Source organism: Pteropus vampyrus, unplaced genomic scaffold (assembly GCF_000151845.1).
Source record: "Pteropus vampyrus isolate Shadow unplaced genomic scaffold, Pvam_2.0 Scaffold150, whole genome shotgun sequence".
In the NCBI taxonomy this organism is placed as follows: Eukaryota; Metazoa; Chordata; class Mammalia; order Chiroptera; family Pteropodidae; genus Pteropus; species Pteropus vampyrus.
Window position 1 is genome coordinate 4006191 of NW_011888931.1, and position 23174 is coordinate 4029364.

The 23174-nt window shown below is 34.6% G+C and overlaps 1 protein-coding gene across 3 annotated transcripts in view; it reads left to right on the forward strand.

Annotated features, from left to right (window-relative positions):
- Positions 1–23174, forward strand: part of ANKRD26 (ankyrin repeat domain 26) — a 72065-nt gene that overhangs the window by 12807 nt on the left and 36084 nt on the right. For all 3 annotated transcript variants that reach the window (XM_011369515.2, XM_011369514.2, XM_023536173.1), the window contains exons 6-13: positions 5335–5385; positions 6567–6600; positions 9384–9456; positions 15421–15481; positions 15574–15776; positions 19613–19739; positions 20039–20100; positions 22348–22441. In XM_011369515.2, coding sequence (XP_011367817.1) covers positions 5335–5385; positions 6567–6600; positions 9384–9456; positions 15421–15481; positions 15574–15776; positions 19613–19739; positions 20039–20100; positions 22348–22441 — 705 coding nt within the window. The remainder of the gene's footprint in view (positions 1–5334; positions 5386–6566; positions 6601–9383; positions 9457–15420; positions 15482–15573; positions 15777–19612; positions 19740–20038; positions 20101–22347; positions 22442–23174) is intronic.

Below are 23174 nucleotides of genomic sequence, written 5' to 3' on the forward strand. Positions count from 1 at the left end.
AGGATGCTCAATGAACTTAGAGGAAGAGTAGATGGACTCAGTGAGAACTTGAACAAAGAGATAGAAAACATAGATATGGAGATAGAAAACATAAAAAGGAACCAGTCAGAAATGAAGAATACAATAACTGAAATGAATACCTTAGGAGGAGGAATCAACAGTAGAATGAATAGATGAAGCAGAGGATTAAATCAGCGATCTGGAAGTAAGGTAACAGAAAACTCCCAATCAGAACACCAACAAGAATAAAAATGAGGATACTTTAAGGGGCCTCTTGGACAACATGAAGCATACCAACACTTGCAATATAGGGTACTGGAGGGAGAAGAGAGAGAGCAAGGAATTCAAAGCCTCTTTGAAGAAATAATGATAGAAAATCTCCCTAAGCTGGCAAAGGAAATAGACATGCAAGCCCAGGAAGTACAGATAGTCCTAAAAAGATGAACCCAAAGATGTCCACACCAAGACACATCATAATTAAAATGCCAAAGCTTAAGTACAAAGAGAAACTTAAAAACAGCAACAGAAAAACAATTACCACAAGGGAGATTCCGTAGGACTGTCAGCTGATTTCTCAACAGACACTTTACAGACCAGTAGGAATTTGGCATGAAATATTCAAAGTGATGAAAAGCAAGGACCTACAACCAAGATTATTATACCGAGCAAAGGTATCATTTAGAATTGAAGGAACTTCCCAGACAAGAAAAAACTAAATGAGTTCATCACTACCAAACCAGTATTACAAGAAATGTTAGAGGGACTTTTTAAATAAGAAGATAAAAAAAATTCGAGAATATGAATAATAAAATAACAATCACTATATATCTATCAACAATTACTTTTAACATAAATGGATTAAATACTCCAATCAAAAGATAGGGTTGCTAAAAAAGGGGAAGGGATTAAGAAGTACAAATTGGTAGTGACAAAGTAGTCATGGGAATGTAAAGTATAGCATAAGGAATATAGTCAATAATATTGTAATAGCTATGTATGGTGTCAGATGGGTACTAGATTTTTGGGGGTGATCACTTTGTAAGTTATATAAAAGTCTATTAACTATGTTGTATACCTGATACTAATATAACATTGTATGCCAACTGTAATTAAAAAATAAAATTATTTAAAGAGTTAATTTTAGGTAATTTAATATCTGAGACAGTATTGTCTGAAAATATTTATTTATTTAGCCGTGACCCCTAAAATCTCATATGATATCATTATGTAAATAAAAAAAAGATTTTTAAGTTAGTATATGTTTCCTCTATAATCACCTTGTAACAAATTGGGCTTGTTATAAAAATGGGTATTTGTTGAATTTTTACAGAAAATGGTTACATTTAGTAAATGAACATTTGTTATTACATAGTGATTTGTCTTACTCAAAATGTAACTAAAACTAGGAACTCAATAATACCTTCCCAGTACTGTCAACAAACAGCAAACAATAAGAATCACAAAACTTAGCCAGTGTACGACTATCTACTGATAGTATAGAAGTCAGAAAAGCAATGCCCTGTTGAAAAGCATAGATTATTTTACTTATTTTTGTACCAAGAAGGTCTCATTGTTATCACCTTTGTTCCTCATAAGTCAAAACAGTATTAGATATGTTGATTTCATTAGAACAAAATGTTTCCTTCTATTTGTTGAATAATTGTCATGATACTGTAATTTCTTTAGAACGAGATGCTCTGTCACCATTAGTCAAAATATAGTCATAATAAAAATTTACATAGCTTAAGTTGGGACTCAACAAATTACAATAAAAAAGTACAAAAAAGTTTCACAATCACAAAAATGCTACTGTGCTTCCTGGATGTGGCACGGAGTGCATGGTGCAAGCTGAACTGTATGAGGACACCTTGAGCTTAGTAGATCTTGATGAAAAACTTCTGTAGGTTGGTTTTGCAAGTTATAGAAAATATAAAATTGAAGTAGAGTTTTGGTTTTTAGGGTGCTTGTAATATTGTATTTACTGTCCCTGGATTACTGTTGTGGTTTTTAAAAACAATTTTCAAAGACAACGTTTTTTATTCTTTATTCATTAGTCTGCTTAATAGTTTGCTATTTAACTATGAAGTGTCTTTTAGGTACTGTTATTTTGATGTTGCAGAATATAAACATTTTAAAATCACAGTCCCTGTCCTCCAAGAGCTTGTCTATTATCATTGTCATTTTTATTATTTACTATACTTTTCAGTGCTTACTAGATTCCAGAGCCCACTGGGAGCTTATAATTATTAGTGTTTATTATCTTTTTATTGGAGTGTAATAAGTGCCAGATACTTATTACAGATACTTATTTATTTAGGTCCATGATGAGAACTTAGAGTTTAAGAATGTGGGAAGGGTTTCAGGTAAGCATGCAGAGGGAGCAGAAGTTTGCCAGGTAAAGAGGCAGAAGGACGACATGTGGCAGCAGGAACATCTATCAGGATCACACGTTTGGCAGAAGCAACGGCAGTGCCGAGGCTAAGATGCGCAAGTGAACTTTACAGGATTTATGAGCCGTTCAGTTTTGATGGTACAGAACATGTGCTGTGGGAGTTGTCGGATGACGGCCCAGCTAAGGGATGCTTATGGGAGTCTTTAGTACCAAAGAAAAGAAGAGGTCTTATTCTGTAGGCCTTAGGGAATGCATCACATAGAATGCTTTTAGCTGCAGACAATAGGTGACCGAATGAACAGTGGCTAAAACAATAGGAAGTGGGATTTTGATGGTTCAGTGATGCTGTCAGGATCCCTGTTGTTGTCCCCATTTCAGATGTGAGGTTGTCAGTGTTTTGTTTATGTCTCCTGTCCTGGTCTGCTCATTAGCAACGACTCCAAGCATCATATTATGGGACAATATCCAAAGGCCAGAGGACCGCTTTCCTTTAGGTGTTTTTTTTTTTCTTTTATAAATTTTTATTAAAGTATATTTGGCATACAGTGTTATATTAGTTTCAGTTGTACAACATAGTGACTTGACATTTATATACTGTACAATGTGATCACCACAAGTCTAGTAACCATCTATCACCGTGCAAAGTTATTACTGTATTATTGACATATTCCCTTTGCCGTACACTACATCCTCGTGGCTGATTATTTTATAACTGGAAGTTCATACTTTTCATTTACCTTCTTTTTTATCTATCCCCTCAACCCCCACCTCCTCTAGCAACCATCAGTTTGTTCTCTGTAGCTCTGGGTCTGTTTCTGTTTTATTTGTTTTGCTTTTTAGATTCCATATTAAGTGAGATTATACAGTATTTGTCTTTGTCTTATTTTAGTTAGCATAATACCTTCTAAATCCATCCATGTTGTCACAAATGGCAAGATTTTATTTTTTTATGGATGAGTAATATTCCATTGTGTGTATATACATACACATATATATACACACACACATATATATACACACATACACATACCTTACATCTTCTTTATCCATTCGTCTGTTGAAGGATACCTACATTGCATCCATATCTTGACTATTGTAAATATTGCTGCAGTGAATATAGGGGTGTATGTATCTTTTTGAATTACTGTTTTGTTTTTTTTTTTGATATTTATCAAATATCCAGAAGTGGAATTGCTGTGTCTTATGCCAGTTCTATTTTGAATTTTTTGAAGAATCTCCATACTGTTTTACATAGTGACTGTACCAGTTTATAAATCCAGAAACAGTTCCCTTTATTCCACATCCTTGCCAGCACTTAATCATTTGTTGACATTTTGATGATAGCCATTTCTGACAGGTGAGAGGTACTGAGGTTTTGATTTGTGTTTCCCTGACGATTAGTGTTGTTAAACTGTGTGTGTGTGTGTGTGTGTGTGTGTGTGTGTGTGTGTGTGTGTGTTTAGAGAACTGAAAGGCTTGCAGTGGACTTCCTTCTCCTAACATTTTATAGGCTGTATTACTTCAGATGCTCATTCCCACAGCAGTTATTGGTAAACCAGTTACTGTGATTAGCTTAGAGTAATCGTTTCTTTTTTTAGAGCTTGAGAGAGGCCACCTCTTTTGTCTATTGGGACAATAAATATCCAAATGCATTTATAATTGTCCAATGAGAATGAAGACTAAGGAATGGCCAGTGGGTAGATAGCAGGCAATAGTTACTGCAGGGATTCGTTGGAGAGTTTTGAGCAGAAGAGTAACAAGATTTGATTTGATTTAGGTGTGCTGTTCATGGTTTATTGCATGGTCAGCAGGCTTTTTCTGTAAAGAGCCTGATTTTAGGCCGTCTGATCTCTGTCATTTCTACTCAGATCTGCCATTAGCATGTGAAAGCAGTCATAGACAATATGTAAGTTGATAGGCCTGACTGTGCTCCAGTAAAACTTTATTTATGAAACCAGACAACGGGTTGGATTTGGCCTATGGGCCATAGTTTGCTGACCCCTCATATAGAGGATAGATTGAGGGAAAACACATAAAGAGACAGGCAGATGAAGGGAGCTTTTGTTTCCTTGGACTAGCATCGGTGCATTATGAAATTGTCGCTTACCCATGCTGAAATAAAAAAAGTCAGAAGCTCAATTTATTCAATTTAAAATGTTGGTCTTTTCTCTGGACTTATGTCTTTCTCATTTGTTTTGCAGAAACAATCTTATTTGTTTAAGAAATAACAATAAATATCGATGATGGGGTTTTTCTCCCCCTGTGAAAGCTGTCTGTTAAGAGCCCAGCAGTGGCTGTGGCAAAATAAAGCGGAGACAGAAAAGAGGTACAGTTAATATGATTTAGGGATGATTAAATGTAAAAAGTTAGCAGGGAGAGAGAAATCTAAGATGATACATAGCTTTCCAGGTTTTGCACTAGCATTTAAACTGGACATGAGGAGTGAACAGAATTAAGGTGAACAGAGAAGAGCAGTAGGTCAGCAAGGAAGACCAGTTTTTAATCTATACGTGTTGCCTTTGATGAATAACTCATCGTACATTTGGTATAATTTCTTTTTTAAACTTTTTGTCTTGTTTTGTCAACCACTGACTTTTAATAGGTGAGGTATGTTTTTAATTTTATAAGAAATGAATAAAAAATTAGAAACAAAAAGAACACTATAATAAGTAGTACATTATTATACTGTATGTGATAGATGTTTTTCTGTGGTTATCCCAGTCACTTGATTGATTCATAACTATTAAAAAAAAGTGAAACCCTGCTTAGTTGGAGAAAATTGACAGTGTGATCTCTTCATTTTCTTTATAGTAACTTATTGAACATATTGGCATTAGGATTCTCTATTTTTTATTCTGATTAAAATAGTATTGTTGCTGGTTTTACATTATTATTGACATCGTTGTTTCATTTATTCCTTTTGCACCTTTATTCAAATACAGATCTACAGGAATCACCAAAACAAGAATTACAGAAAACAAATTCAAGGACAGGTAATTTGTGAAATAGCCTTCTGACCATCACCATGTATAACACCTCAACCCAAATAATAAAAATTTTATATAGTGCAATTTTCTTAGGGGTTTTTAAAACCACACCTAGTTTTGGTTACTCACTAGAAAACTTGACAGGACTCAGCATATAGTTGTGCTCATGCCTGTGGTTTATTACAGTGAAAGGATTAGGGTAAAACCAGAAAGAGAAGAGGTGTATGGGACTAAGTCTGGAGGAAACAGGCTCAAGCTTTTAGGAGTCCTCTCTCTATGGAGTTCCCAGGATGTGGTTGATTCCTCCTGTGTCCAGTTCTGACACCACATGTGAGACGTTGTCTACCAGGACCAGAGTCTCACTGGGCTCAGTGCCCGAGGTTTTTATGGCACGCTAGTTACACAGGCATCCTCCCCTGGCATGGACCAAAATTCCAGACTCCCAGAAGGAAAGCAAGTGCTCAGCATGAACCACCTTGTTTCTACAGACAGTCAAGGCCCAGTGAGCCCCTCTTGTCAGTTAGGGAATGGTGGAACCCTCTCCCATCCAGGTTCCCAGTCACTAATCAAGGGCGAACCATTCAAATGGGACTTGCTGAGGATAGCAGTCGTAGACCTGCTGTGCGAAATCTTTTCTGTACAGTAATTACAGCCTTTACTTAATTTGAGGGGTTGTTTTAACATTTTAATTTAATAGCTGTAATATAACATGGTACTACTGGTGTTTCATCCTAAACTGAACAGTCTTGACTAAGAGTTGGAGAAGGTATATCATGTTACAGTACAATAAGTATACTCTTCTCTAATTGCTCTTCTTGGTAGAAGTCCAGAAAAATAATGCTATTTAAGTTCGACATTGTTAGTTTAGGATCCTGGTTCTACTAAGGATACCATATTCTGTCAGTTTGATTGAGTTTGGTTAGGATTATGATCATTGTAAATAGTTCACTCATAGGTATCAAATTTTGATAAATCCCATTTTTTTCTTGCATTTGATATATATAAAGGAGAGGAAGTAAATATTCTTAATATATTAATTACCTACCAATAGTATCCTTAATATTCACTCTAATATAGTTTTCAGGTCTGGTTCCAAAGGAATACTTTTAAACATAGAATCAGTCTTTTAATAGTCCTGTATTTTTCTATTCTTAATTTCAAATGTATTTTACTTTTTTCTTTAATAGTGGATGAAAGTTCTGAAGAAGACTCTGTAAGCAGGTAAGATTTTACAGATTTTTAAAAATTTTATGTTAACTAAAGGAATGCAGAGAAAAAGAAACTAACATTTGTTGAGTGTTCTCTTCTGGTATAGACATCATATTATGTGCTTAACACTTGTTGTCTCATAGTGTCATCACAATAGCTTTGCCAAATAGCTGTGGTATTTTAGCCTATTTTTTTTTTATTAATTAGGCAATTGGGTTCAGGGTGGTTGATTCATTGACCCATAATTCCATAATGAACAAGTGGCTGACTTGTGATTTGACCTTCAGTCAGCTCGGCTCTCAAATCCATTGTCTAGTCTCTCATCCTGTAGTGATAAGTGCTAGTGAAGCACTGGCATCAAGATACAGATGTAAGTCAGCTCAACTCAGAGAGTCTAATTTAGTTATCTGTTAAGCCTGATTTAGAGTTTTACTTAGAAGCTCAGTTAGTCTAAGCATTCGCAATAATGTACTTGAGAACTGCAGTTGTAACTAGTATCTTGTTTTTACCACCAAAGTGTTTAGGGCAGATCTCTGCTATGGCCACAGAACCATAGGTTTTACATAAGCAAGGCCTAATCAGGCAAATGTTTTCAGGTATAATGATATCTACACTTCTTGCGATGGATTACAGACTATATTATGTTAATTAAATTCAACATCTATTTAGAGCAGCAGTCCCCAACCTTTTTGGCACCAGGGACTGGTGCTCCTATGAGAATCTAATGCCTGATGATCTGAGGTGGAGCTGAGGAGGTGATGCTAGTGCTGGGGAGTGGCTGCAAATACAGATGAGGCTTTGCTCACTTGCCTGCCATTTACCTCCTGCTGTGTGGCCCGATTCCTAACAGGCCACTGACTGGTACAGGTTCATGGCTGAGGGGTTAGGGATACCTGATTTAGAGGATATTTCCAACTGATTTCTCTACTTACTGACTTCGCAGTCTGCTTTTCCCTTCTGGCCAGTATATTTGCCTAATTGAAGTTTTTTCTTTTCTCCTATAGCCTTTTTTTCTTCCATGAATTTAAATTTTTTTTTTTTTACTTCTCTATTTTATTTGGTATTTCTTTTGTTTTGTTATTTTTTCCCATATGTGCTAGCTAAGCATTGTCTATTTTTCTTGAAACAGAACCAAAAGCACATAGATTTTCGGAATTTAAGGAATCTTAGTGATTAATTAAAACAGCGTCTAGTATTTCAACCTGCGTTTAATGTCCTGGCTGAGTGATTGTTTGCATGGAGAATTCGAAACTCAAAGATATGAAAGCGATTTATTTGGATATATATAGTCAGTGATGGAAATGAGATTTAAATTTATATTTCTAAGCCCTTCTTTATCTTCCTTCTTTATCATTGTGCACATGAGTGTTTTAATACTAGAAAGGTGAGGAGTGGGTCTAATGAACCCAGTGGAAGAAGATAAAAATGGAATCAGCAGAAGAATCCAAGTTTCCAGAGTGACAGCACTGGGTTAGGATAGGAATAAGGGTTTTAGAAAAGAGATTGAAGATCAGATTAGGGAAAAGAGATCAAAGTATTGGAATCTATGGTAAGTTAAAGGTAAATTACAAGAAGGAAGGACGCAGGATGTAGGGAATGGCCTATCAAGGCAAATTAAATAAGGAGTTCAAGGGAGTCCTGAACAGGTTGCTGCTTTTCTGTTTGTTTGTTGAATTGGAGGAACTAGCATAATTCAAGTTTTCTTTCAAAAGAAATTTCAATCATTTGAACCACTGGGAAAGAGTCTCTTTACAGCACATCGATGTGTGGTATCATCTACCTGTGCTACCACTTACAGAGCAGGCTTATATATCCTTGAGTCCTAGGGGACTGGAGATTGTTGAACACCATAAATCTATGGCCCAAGGCAGATGTCTCCTCATCTTCATCTCTTTTTCCAATTCGCTGATGTCCTTCCCATGTACTTGGAGGGATGGGCAGGGCTGGAACTGGCTATAAAAAATCAGTAATGGAGTTGGGTAGCTGGAAACATGCCTGTGTTGTGAGTGGATGACTAAGGCTCCATTTAGTTTGTTTTCCAGGAGCAAGGACATGGAGAGCTCCTACCTTTGGTCTTTCGAGCCCATCCTTGTTTCAGCTGTCTGTGCCTTCAGAGGCTGAATTTTTAGGATTGGAGACTGCCATGGAGCCCTGTGGAAGAGGGACCTGAGAGTGGGAAGGCTAACGACATATAAATTTGTTCTTTGACTTTTGTATATTTAACTTTAAAACATTCCAGACATTCAAGGAACTCTCTGTACTGTTTGAGGGTAAAAGGAAGAATTGGAGTTATCTTAATAAGTGGTTTCCATGTTAAAGTACCAAGACTTCCTTTTCTTTTTTTTTCAAGACTTCCATTTTTGACTGGCACAGATTAGTCTCTGAACCAGGGACAAACAATGGAGAAGGGACAGTATACCTTTCTACTCTGATTTAGGTCATCAGATTTTTTCCAGTTCAGATTACAAAAGTTACATCAGTCATTAATTGGATTTTCAATTCAGCCTTCAGGACTTTTGGTGAAAACAAATTAATCTCGGTCTTGGCCAGTATATTGGCTGTCACTCTTTGTTATGGGAACTGAATGTGTCTTCATCGAATATTTCATAGGTTGGAAAAGATGGAGGCAGACATACATAACTAAAATCTTTTTTAAAACAGAGGCAAAGTTTTAATTATTATCAAGAAACTTCATTTAATATACAGAGAACTGATCTTTTACTTTATTTTTTGTTGTCGTTGCCATTTTAAAGAAATAAACTCACTTATTTTTGTTATATATTTTTACTGTAAAGTCTTTTCAGCAAACCTGGCGTTGATGATTCATGGCCTACATCAGAAGATGAAGACTTTGATTTTGATTCCAGGGTAAAGTACTCCTTCATAAAATTAATTTTCCTGCTTTGAATTTAGTTTTGTGTAGGACTTACTCTTAAAATTTAGTAGTGGTCTACCTATCATTATTTTATTTTTGTAATGAAAAATTGGTCAGAGCAAATCATTTTATAGAAATATGATCAGTTGAGGTTTTCTTTTTTTATTTTTCTTCAATAAGTACTGATGGTGGGGGCTAGAAAAAAGAATGGGCTCGAAAATATGTAGGAATAGGAAAATTATATTGAAAAAAGGCTTCTCACAATGAAGGAGATATCAAATTTGGTCAAGGGTAAAGATTATTAATGTGGCTTTTAAAGTATACCAACATGACTTTTATAATATGCATGCCTTAATGAAATCTTTAATGGAACCAATTACTTATTGCAATAATCATGAAACCTTCCTTCTTTCCTTCAGTTGCAAAACTGTAGAGCACATAACACACACATTTTTTTTTTTTACAGTTTTTATTTTTGTATGATATAGTTGTTAGAAGAGAGTGTTTTCTATCCTTGGTTTCCCCATTGAAACAAAACTAACAGCAGAAATTGTGGAAATTTTGAAATTTAAGTTTTCTTTCTCAAAACCCACATTACGCAGGGATTTCACCATGTTCTAAATTGTTGTGTTAGAATATATTTTATAGTCTTCATCCAATTGAAAAATACATGTTTTGCCTAAAATAATAACCATGTCTAGATGAAGAAATTCTTAATAACCGTTTTTAAACTTTTTATTTTAATTACAGTTGGCATTCGATATTATGTCAGTTGCAGGTATACTGACATTACTTAGACATTTGTAAAATGACATTGGTGTCTTTACGTAGTGATTAGACATTTATATAACTTATGAAGTGGTCCCCACTATAAGTCAAGTACTTCCTGACACCATACATAGGTATTACAATATTATTGACTGTTTTGTAACTGCTGATTTCTACTTCTTAATCCCTTTATCTTTTCAGCCCGCAAAGCCCCCTCCTACCTGGAAACCATCAGTTTGTTCTCTGTATCTCTGATTCTGTTTCTCTTCTGTTCGTTTATTTTGTTTGTTTGTTTTTTAAATTCCACAAATAAGTGAAATCACATGGCATTTGTCTATCTCTCCTTGACTTATTTCACTAATACCCTATAGGTTCATCCACATTGTCAAATTGGTAAGATTTCATTTCTTATCTTTTGTTTATCTATGGACACTGAGATAGCTTCCATCATGGCTATGGTAAATAATGCTGCAAAAACCTTAGGGATGCATATATGTTTTCAAATTAATGTTTTTAATTTCTTTGGATGAATACCCAGAAGTGGGCTGGCTGGGTCATAGAGCAGTTCTGTTTTTAAATTTTTGAGGAACCTCCATACTGTTTTCCTCAAATTATGGCAGCACCAGTTTGCAATCCCACCAACAGTGTATGAGGGTTTGCTTTTCTTCACATCCTCGCCAGCACTTGTTTTTCATTGATTTAATGATGATAGCCATTCCAACACATGTGAGGTGATATCCCATTGGGTTTTAATGAACATTTCCCTGATGATTAGTGATGGTGAGCTTCTTTTTATGTCTCTTGGCCATCTGTATGTACTCTTTGGAGAAAAGTCTATTCAGGTTCTCTGTCCATTTTTTAATTAGATTATTGTCTTTTTCATGTTCAGTTGTATTGGTTCCTTATATAGTATGGATATTAACCCTCTATTGGATGTACCATTGGTGCTAATCTTTCCCCATTCATTATGTTGTCTTTTTGTTTTGTCGATTTTTTTTTTTTCTGTGCAGAAACATTTTAGTTTGATGTCACCTGTATGGGTTTTGTTCTCTTATCCATTCAGCCACCCTGTGTCTTTTGATTGGAGCATTTAATTCCTTTACATTTAAAGTAATTATTGATAGGGGTGTAGTTATTGCCATTGTATTATTGATATTTTTGATATTTTCTCTTTCTCCTTCTCCCTCTCCTTCTTCTCTTTCTTCTCCTTTTTCTTCTTCTTCCTCCTTCTTCATCCCTCCAACATTTCCAGTAATATTGTATTGGCAGTGATGGACTCCTTTAGCTATTTCTTGTGTGAGAAGCTCTTTATCTGTTCTTCAATTCTAAACGGTAGTTATGCTGAATAATCTTGGTTTTAGGTCCTTGCTTTTCATCATTTTGAATATTTTGTGCCAATCTCTTTTTTCCTGCAAGGTTTCTCTTGAGAGATCAGCTGAAGGTCTTATGGGAGCTCCCTTGTAGGTAACTGATGGCTTTTCTCTTGCTGCTTTTAAGATTCTCTTTGTCTTTTACCTTTGGTTTTTAATTATGAGGTATCTTGGTGTGGGTCTCTTTGGGTTTATGTTGTTGGGACACTCTGTGCTTTCTGGGCTGGTATATCTGTTTCCTCCACCAGATTAGGGAAGTTTTCTGTCGTTATTTCTTTGAATATATTTTTAACTTTTTGCTCTCTCTTTTCTCCTTCTGGTACTGTATAATGCTAATGTTATTATGCTTGATGTTGTCCCAGATGTCCCTTAAACTATCTTCATTTTTTTCAATTCTTTTAACTTTTTGCTGTTCTGATTTGATGTTTTCTGCTACCTTGTCTTACAAATCGCTAATTGAATCCTTCGCTTCAAGGTGGCAGTCCCACTTGTCACCTGAGCTCAGAGTTCCAGGAACACCCCTTGTGTGGGTTGTGTGTGCTTTCTTGTTGTAGTTGAGCTGTTGGCACATCAGTGCGGGATTGATCTTCAGCTTGACTTGCTGTGAGGACTGGCTGTGCCTACAGCAGACAAGCTGTTATGTGTGGACTGACCTCACGGAGTGGGATTGGCTATAACAGGGCTCTGGTGCCTGCTGAGTCCATTCTCTGGATGTGTCATTTTTGGAGCTAATTGGATGCTGCTTTAGCGAGGTCTGATGCTGATGTCCAGGTTTGTTGTGTATTGGTCCTCTTGTGGTGGGGGAGGTACCAGTGCAGAACCAGGTTAGCTGCTGCTTGTGCCCAGCCTGGGGTCATGTAGTAGGAGCTACGAACTGATCTACAGTTGGTAGCAGCTTGTGCTGGCTTTGAAGCCTCCTGGGAGAGGCTATACTGTGAACTGAGGCCGGCTTCTATTACTGCCAGGCTTGGGGCCACTTAGCAAGAGGTAGAGCATGCTGAGGCCAGGTGCTTCTCGTTTGGGGTTTGTGGACTTTGAGAAATTTTAAGGAAGTCCACAGTGTGGGCTGAGGCCAATCACTTGTGAGTAACGGTAATTGAGAGAGATTCAGGCCTGTGTGTGAGTTGGGTGGGGCAGGTTCTGAGGAAAATTTCAGATTGTGAGGAGTTTGATGGACACTCAGATTTGGAGCCAGGCTGTACCTGCAGTCTGGCTTGGGGAAGGCTCAGCGAAGAAGCAATGATGTCAGCCTTCCAGCTGTGTGGGTGAGGGCTTAACAATGAAACAGTGTCCCCGTCTGCTGCCTCCATGAGAGGAGTGCTCAAAAAGTAACAAAATTGCAGAGAGAACTAGCCTTCCAGCCCTGACTTGAAGCCAGACAATTTAATTTTTTCTGTGTCCCTGGCACTTTCGAGCTGCCGCCCAGCACTGGAGCTCAGAGCAAATGTGTCCTTCAGCAAATAAGTCCATGTGTGGGCCTCTTAAGAGGGATGCCTAGGACTCTAGCAGCACCCGCCTCCCCCACCCCCCACCCCATCTCATCCACATTGAATCCCTGCTGATTATTGTGGCTAGATGTTTTGGGGACATCTCTTACCAGCACTGGTGCTCCCAGCTGGGGAGTCCTGTGTGGTGGTAGGATACTTCACTTTTAAGGAAGGACCTCCTATGCTGAGATCTCTCCTGATTCTTAGTGACCACAGGTGGGTGTGGTACCAGCCCATTTGGCATCTCCACCCCTCCTACCAGTCTTGTTATGGCTTCTTTTGCATATCTATAGTTGTGAGTTTTGTTCAGTTAGTTAGTCCTCAGGTGGTTCTAAGGGTGGATGTTCTATAATTTAGTTGTAATTTTGATTGGTTGTGGCAGGAGGCTTGCACAGCATTTTCTGACTCTGCCATCTTGACTAAAACCAGTTATTTTTGTATCATAGTTTTAAAAAATATCTACCCAGAGTTTTTGTATCACATTCTCAAATTTTAAATTTAAGATATTTTGTTATTATAGTTATTTTAATATTCATTTTAAATCCCTTATATCACTGTAGTAGGTTTTCTCTAAGCTATAAGCTACTGGAGGTTAGGAAACATAAGTGTGCTTTTACTGGAGCCACTAGAATAAGGTCTTGCATGTAAGAAGCGTTTCAATATTTTTTGAATGCAAATAAATGAACAAGGACAAATAGCATTCTACGTAATGAAATGTTACAAGTAATATATTAGGCATAATATATAAAAATTAAATGTATTTGAATTCCTAGAAATATGGCTTAAATTTAGGGTGTATAAGTTCAATTGAGTTATGTTGAGGAAATATGTCATAAATAAGGAGGAAATAAATAAGAAATAAGTGATAAAGTAAGAAAGTAAGTTATAGGATATTTTTCAATAACCTTCAATTATGAGCTTAGGATTTTAGATTCTAATTTTCAACCTTTTCTTAGCCTCATCCCATATTCCATGATATATACCTTTTCAAGCCATGTATAACTCCTTAGTGTTTTGATTACCTATTCTGTCTCTGTGTGGAAAGCAGATGTGTTAAGAACATTTTTTTTTCAATTTTTCTCTTTCTTTAATAATCATTTACAGCTTTCAGGTTGCCATAAATGACCATGTTCAAGTAATTGAATTACTTATTTTATAGTGACAAAATTAAACATTTTATTACAGTAATATTTATAAACAAATAATTATAGAGGAATTCAAATCACTATTACTAGGGATATGTTATAAACAAAAGCTTCTGTTTTATGTATTTTTTATATATTTATATATTTGAATAAACTATATATTTAACATGTAATATATTGTATTGAATTTTACATATTTATACAAGATATATTTTTATATGTTATTTGTATATTTTTATAAAGTTTTATATATCTTAATATATAATATAAAATATATATAACAGGGCCTTTTGTTATTATGCTGATGTAGTACTGATAGTTTACAAATATATTTTTATATATACTGAAATTATATATTCATTTATTATATATTCATTTCTCCACATTCTTATTGTACTTATGCTTTTCTTTTTTTCCTTGTCTCAAGCGCGTACTTGATTGGTCATGTGCCTTTTTTTTTTTTAATTCTTTTACCTCCCACCTTTTTTTTTTTTTTTTTCTGCTTTACCCCTAGCCTAATTTTTTCTTTGCAGAAAACATTTCTTCCTCGTCTGTTTTTTTATTCTATCTTTCTCTGTCTCCATTGTCAACATATTTGGCCATGGTTTTCTATTTAGTATGTATGTGGCTTTCATTCATGAATTATACCCCATGGGTATATTCTTTTTTATCTTTCTCTCTTTCTTGGCAGGAGTTAAATTTAGACAATCATTTGTTTTTAGCTTTTGACAAACAGAATGTTTGCAATTCCAACTTATCTGCAGAAGATACTACTAAAAACAAAACTCATATTTTCCCTCACTCGACCTAATTAACATAAATATAAATCATGCAAACATATTTCAAAATATAACACATAATTAATTGAAATGTCTTAATGTTAATTTTTGTTCCATAGTACTCTAAACTGCCCAGGTGTAAGTTTTATAATGTAATGAATATTTTAGTATTTTGATAATAATCATTTAGGGGTCAGGAAAGTAACAAACATTGTGAGGCTTACTATGTCCTCTTTCATAATCCTCACCCCATGAGAAAATGTAGGTTTGTATATGGTAGAACTGGGACACTAATTGACATGTGAATAATTCCAAAGCCTGTGTTCTTTGTGTGAGATCACATAGTAATGTTGAATATTATCATTCTTGTTATCAACTTTGATGCTTAAAGCTATGAATTTTTTCTAGAATGTCATGAAACCAAGCTTAGCGAAGCTGATGACTGCTGTTCCACAATCCCAGAAAAACAGTAAGCTACCTGAAGACTGTTCGTTCTTATGTCATTCACTGATATGAAGTTACAGGTATTTTCATGGATTTTTTACTTTGTTTTTACTGTAGCAGAAGCAAAATATGCCACTGTGAGACCAGAAAATAGGACCTTATATGAGGATAATAAATCTCATAGTGACAAAGAAGATGAGGTTGAAATGCTTCCCCAACCATCAACTACAGTCCAGGACTGTTCTCATCAAGATTTCTTATCACCAGGTCCTCTTCTAAAACCTTCTCTCATGTCTTTAGCAGTCGTTGGTCTTACAAAGGTAAGTGATTTTCTTTTGTTTAATTTTAAATGTTTTCCCCCATGCTTTTTCATATACCATCCCTGCTGATCCTAATAGAATGAAAAGGATTCCAGAAAGAAATGGAAGTCCTCAAGATAATAATAGAAAACAAGTATAATAACAAGAGAGTTATATGTACAGGATTTTATAAAGTTTCATAGGAGTAAACAATTCTTAGGTCTGCCATTATGGAAGGAGAGAGTTAGAAACCAACTAGAAAGAACAGATAGATGAATGTGAAGATGAAGAAAGTAGGGAAGGGGAAAAATACATTTAAAAATGGCAAGATGAAAATCAAAATTTAACGAGAGTCAAGATGAGATTGTTATGAAGACACAACAGAAATTGAGGGGTTAAATGAGAAAAGGAATTCTGTATTATAAAATATAGAAATGATTTTAAATGCAAATTAAGAAAACCAGATAATGAAAAAATGCTCAGACTTCTCTCAGTTGCTTATAGCTGATTTTTATGAAGAATTGAAGAAAATTTAATTCTCATTTTCTTTTTTGGGTTATTAAAGTTTTCATTTGAACATTTTAAAAAATCATCACTTTTAAACTTAATTCAGTGACATATTTATTCTAGCAAAACCTATATTCGTAGATAATGCAAAGTGAAATCTGTTTTAGACCTTATCAGATTTATTATAAATTATGAATTTATTTCTTGTAAATTATGAATTTTTGTTATGGTTTTTAATTTATCTTACTGTTTGGTATATACTTAACTTGATTAATTAACTTCTCTTACTATTTGGTACAATCTTACTGGATGTTTTAGATTTTTTTGAGAATAAAGACAGAGGAAACAAATAAGAATTTTATTTAGTTTTTTTCATTAACCAAAATTATAATTTCTCATTATGTAAATCAGATTCTTAATCTGTATTTATTAAACAAGAAAATAATTTTAACCAGCAGTACTCTCAAAGAAATAAAATTTTTTTATAGATATTCTTTAAAAATTTTTTTATTATATGATTCTTTTTATATGAAATATGAAGAATAAATTAACCCATAGAGATGGAAAGCAGATTAGTGGTTGCCTGGGGCTGGCGGTGGAGGGAATGGGGTCTGATCGTTTAATAAAAATGTGATTTTCTTTTGGAGCAATGAAAATATTTGGAATTAGAGGTGATGGTTGTAAAACATTGTGAATGTACTAAATGCTACTGAATTGTTCACTTTAAAATAGTTAAATTTTTTTTAATCCTTCGACTGTGAAAAAGCATTCCACTGAATAATAAAATAGCTCAAGTGTTAAAAAAAATAGTCAATTTTATGTGTTGTGAACTTTTCCTCGCTAAAAAATACTATCATAACAATAATCAATCAATGAAATTAAGATCATGTTACACGTTTGAAAACAACCCAATGAGCTCATTTAAAACATGTCTTCTGTTCTTGCTTTCTTTATTTATTAGATACTGTTCTCTAAGGGGCTGCTTTGTTCTTTGCTATGGCTGCAGACATTTCCATCGTGGCCAGAAGTCACATGAGTCATTTATTTGGTCCCCTACAAGTGGACAGCCAGTTTTTTTGCCGTTATAAACTATGATGTAGTGAACATCTCTGAGCTCTAGTCTGCGGCCTCCCTGAGGACAAGATGAGACTGAGCAGAGATGTGAGGGTGCACGGACTTCGACATGCCCCCTCTCTGGGTTCTCTGCGTGCCTGGCACAGTGCTTCACTTTAGGGCTTGTTCAGGAAGAGGGGACAAAAGGAAGAAAGGAACCAGAGGAAGACGTGAAATGGGTGCTTGGGAGAGAGTAAAGGCTAAGCAGAAGGTGGTCCCAGAATGGGCCTGGGAGACAGGCCTCCTGACCCTGAGTCCACTCTCTACCATTTCCTATCTATGAGACTATGGTCTCCAGCCTCTCAGAGCTAGAGATACTGATTGATCTTTTCCTAATAATATCTGCAATTAATGAACACATATGCCCACATCAAATGAATGAAAACACAATTTATTATTTTTTTCTAATATAAAATACTTGTTATTATAACATCATAAGTAAATATTACCAATAGAGTATACAACATTATCTCTGAAAGATGATTTTTACCTTTTAAAATATCTAGCAATGGGTACATTTCATATTATTCTTAAGAAACTTTATTAACTTTGGTATTCATAGTTGTTAAACCTACATGAAAATTCTTTCATATCTAAAACTCGGACATCTAGGAGACTTGATTTTTTTAGTCCTTTTCTTCATTCAGCAGTTCTGCTTGATAAACATAGATGTATTTGAAGACTTTTAAATCTTCGACTTGGATAATCCTAGTTTTATTCGTTTTTTTTTAACTAGATTTTTCCTGCAATCTTCAACTACCAAGGCTATGTAGAGTAGGTGGGAAATTAGAGCTATTAGTGTGCTGTTCACAGGGAGTCAGACAACCATGTGTGTTTTAAAATAGGGATTTATATTTCTTTCACATGGCATAATAGTAATTAAAAATGCCTCATAATTCTATAATTGCATAAGCATTTCTCTTCTACAATTTGAAACTTGTCTTTTAAGATTAATTTTGAAAAATGAGTCTTCTTGTAACATTATAACTTGGTGTTTGACAATTAAATTTTTTCATTCGACTGAAAATATAATTTTAATTAAACTATAATAGCCCAGGAATAAATATTTGCATATATCCATAAAAGAGTATTTTGTATTGTTAAAACTGATTTCGAAATATATTATTGAAAAATTGAATTCCATTTTTCCCCCATCCTTGTTTTTATTTTCACAATTTCACAAGTTCTGTGTGAATTTGCATTATTTAATTACATTAGTATGTATTTTCAGGCATCTACTTAACATCCTGCGCTTTTCCTGAGTAAAGTCATCTATTCCTACTCCAAATGTATTTATCCAAATCTTTCTTGTAAGTTCCCTGGGCGCCTCCAATTTGATATGTCCCAAACCAAAGACATTGCCCCTGACCCTTTCCTTTTTGCTGACTCTATAATCTACTCTGTCACTTGTTTCCTCTATCCTAGTAAATTCCACCACTGAAATACTGAACCTGGAAAAATCCTGGGTTCAAACCTTCCTTGAAATCACCACATCCAGTCACTCAACAAGTTTAATATTTGTTGCCCACTTACCATTTTTTTATACCATATTATCATAATTCACTTCCTCACCTTTAATTTTGAAATACTCTTTTTAGTTTTGCTCTTACGTTCAGGTTTACATTGCTGCCAGAGAGATTGTTCTAAATTATATTTGTGATGATGTAATTCCTCTGCTTATTTAGTGGCTCCCCATTATGTGAATGTAAAAGTCATATGCTAGCATGACACTTACCTTTTTTCTTTGGTTTGGTTTTCCATTTTTCTCTCTCCTTCCCATTCACAGTGTTCCAGTTTTACCACATTACTTTGGTGCCCTCACTTACTATGCTGTTTCATACCTCATGTTTTTGCTCATGCTGCCCTTTGTAGCATGCCCTTAATGCCCTCACTCTGCACTTTGTATCTCTCAAAATACAGCCCTATATTTGCAGCATCTACTGATCTCCCCTGGTATAACTGATTTGTCCCTTTGTGCCCTTACTGTACGTTATTCATTTCAGTTGTAAAAGCGAATGATCCTTTTCTGTTCTTATGGTTTTCGTGCATCTCTACCCCTACTAGAATATAGGATAAAACTTTTATTTTTATTTTCAGCTTCTCCCGGGCTAGTGCCTGTGATTTGATAGATATAGCAAATGTTTGTTGTTTTCCTGACTGCTTGAGTGAGCATATGAAAGAATATGATGTTTTCTGAAGTCGGGTTTTTGAGGTGTATGTTTTTGTTATTTTTATAGAAAGAAGCAACGAAAGCAGCAATTGCAAAAAAGGAAAATGGTATTGATATTATTGAAAGTGCTCCACAAGAGCAAACAAATAATGACAATCATAATGTTGATGAAGCACACAAAAATAATACAAGTGGTAAGTTAGTGACTATAAATTTTTTGTAGTGCTTAAATGATAGTATGGACAAATGTAAAGTGTATAGATTCAACTATGATATCCATTTCTTTGAAATATTATTTTTCGCTGTCTTTCCTCAAAAGTATCCCCAAACTATCAACTTTTCCTTCTTGCAAATACTTCAGTCCTCTAAAATTCATTTCTGCTATTATTTTTATTTTATCAAAATATTCATGAATGGAGATAAACTTGCATATGTATTTAAAATTCATAGTAATAAATGTTCACATTAATATATCTGTAACTACATTTTATAGATAAAATGTCAGCATTAGGATTAGGAGAAGAGGAAAATGTAGAATCACCTTGGGATTCTGAGGTACTGTTCTTTATTATTATTATCATTATTATTATTATTAATTTTAAATATGAGCAGTGAGTGTTGTTAAAACATAAAATGTATGCTTTGACTTTATTTTCTCATCTCTATATTTGCCCATACCTTATTTTCTTATGTTTTTAACCCATCATTAATAAAATAACTATGTGCTAAATATAATAATTCTGCATATTACAATTCGGTTAATTTGCAAGATTTGCTTAATAAAATCACTGTAGTATAGTATAAAAAAATTAAGGCTTCAAAGCCATAAGGAATAAGTTTGGGTTCTAAAATTAAGTTTATCTAAAAACTAAAGAATTATTCCAGGTTGATCTGTGGCCAAATGTATGATTCCATGGTGTATATGGACGTGTAAAACTCCCAATGAGATTCAGAGAGAAACAGTTCAGATTCTAGTTTTTTATAACTTGGAACTTGAAAAGATAATGTCTGGGACTTGAAAGTATCATTATTTTGGACTGTCAAGTAGATCTGCAAGGTACATTTCCAGAGAAGAAAAAGCATGGCAAATAGTAATAAATTTGTGGAATAATACTAACAACAATTTGGCTAAGTAGAGTTTTGATAAGTAACAGTGGTTTTGGACAGTTAAAATAGCATGCATTGAGTACCTTTATGGCAACCATATTTGTGGTGACTAACGTAAATATAGAGTAATGATGAGCTAATCTAAGGTGATAGCTATAGAAAGAGGTTAGAGGACCTGATCACTTAGATATAGGCATCTGCCACCTAATGGTACAAACACTATATTTGAAATTCAAGAACATGCTAGCATCCTGGATCACTCACTAGCTATGGGATCTTGGGAAAACTTGTTTTAAACCTGTTTGAATGTCAGCAACCTCATTCATATTAAAAGCACTAATACATACCTTGCAAATGTGTGTAGTGAACAAATGTAACAAGGTAAAAACACTTTGTAAATGGTAATGGGTGCTGTGGAAATAGAAGACACAGTGATCACAGTGTATTTATTGACTTACTAAGTATTGAGAACATTTTTTGTAAACCAGAAGGACAATAAAATGGCAGTAGTGTCAATAGAAGAATGGGAAATTTAGAAAACACATATGGATTCTGAATTTGGGGGAAGACAAGTTTCAAGAGACAGTTACTCAAGATAACCTGTAAGTATGTAGTGCTTTAGTACTTGAGGCCTTCTTGATGAGATCTTCAATGTTTTGACCTGAAGTAAATTTCTGTTAATGAATACCAATTATGTGCTGGACAGATAGACACCGAATCAAGAAGTTGAGGGCTTAGGCTGTAGTGGTAGGAGCAGAAAAATAAGTAAACAACAATCCATTATAAGTCACTATAGGAGCTTCATGTAAAGAAAATGGAGAATGTTAGGTTAGAGAATATTGGGGGAGTTTATAGTTGGAATGGGACTGGATGTGGAATTTAGGTGGTCAGAAAAGATCTTTCTGAGTGTGACAAAAGCTGCCAAGTGAAGCATGAGAAGGAGTCAGGCATGTGAAAGTCTAGGAGGAGGGCATGCTGGACAGAAAGAGAATGATGGATCATATCTGTTCGTCATTTTGCCCTGGTATCTTGGAATGACCAGGAAGCAGGAAGTGGGGTAACCACCACCATGCCATTTTGATTATTGTTATTGTGTGTAGAAAAGAAACAAAATGTGCATAATAAGTGCCTGTCACTTATTAGATGGTTAATAAATAAGTGTTGTTATTCTTATTAAAGCTTACTATACTTTTTTTGAAGAGTTGTGTAACTGTAAAATTTTTTGCTATTATTTAAACATAATTTCAAGAAAAGTGTTTCTTACTGCTTTGCCATTTTATTTAACCACTTTTTAATCAAAAATTTTATCAAATAATAGTTTTTACAAGCCCTTGTTTATTTAAATGACACTTGTTAAATAATTTGTTTAAATATGTATGTTTCAAACTGCCCTCTTAGTGGGAATGCAAAGAAGAGTTAGGTGTTTTGAAGTTACTTCCTGGTGACATGTGTATATAAATCAGTATTTTGTTTGTGATAATAGTTACTCTGGGCTTCCATGCTCAGTTTACAGTCACAAAAGGTAAGCTTGATCCAGAGAGCATATTTGAAGTATTCTATTTAAATGTTTTGGTTTTCAGTACATAGTTTCCTTATTTTTAAGTCCAATTGCTTTTAAAGTGCTAAATTTAGATATCTTCTTAGAAAGAGATTAGGAAATCTTCATGGAATTCATATTGATATAAATTTTAACAGAGTTTTTCTGCAAGTTTTTCACAGAAGTATGTTGATCATTTATCTGGAACTGCAGATCAAAGAGGAAAAAATATACTAAATGGACAAATAGAAGGTAATTATTGTATTTTGTAAAAAAAAGTCATTTGACATGAATCCTGATATAGTCTAATAGCCAAAGAAAATTACCTATTAAATGCATAGTATGGAAAAGAGAAGTGAAAATGAGATCAGTTGTATAGCTTATCAGGTATCAGCAACAGATTAAATTGAGAGTGCCATGACAGGAGCTATGTTTATTCCATTTCAAGATACTCAAAGACCTAAGGAAAGTCAAGAAATAAGAACGGGATAAGAATAAAAGAAGAAATAAAGAACAAGAAAGGCAGAAATTATAGGACATAAATGAAGGAAAAAGAAGCAGGTACATATAGTGGAAGATGATAAAATAATTCTTTAGGAAAGGGCAAAGTATTGTAAATGTGGGAAGAATATAAAGTGAGTTTCCAGCACCAAAACATGTTAGAGAAGCACAGCAAAAGGTCCCCACTCTTGCTCTTTTCTTCACTGTTGAGAAGGCATTAGGGATTGAGGTACCTGATCATGTAGAGCTCTATTTTATCTACTATGGATGCACATAAGCAGATGTGGTCAGTTATAAATGTATATACTTTAGTGTCATGTAAAATGTGGCAACATCATAGAATAATATTATATATTCTGAAATTAAAGAAGTGGAAAACAGGAGAGAGCAAGGTCAGTTATGGGGAGGTCAGGGAAGTGATAACTTGCTAAAAAGGCCATTAGAAAGTTTATGACTTCTAAAGCAGTTTCAACTTGGAAATGAT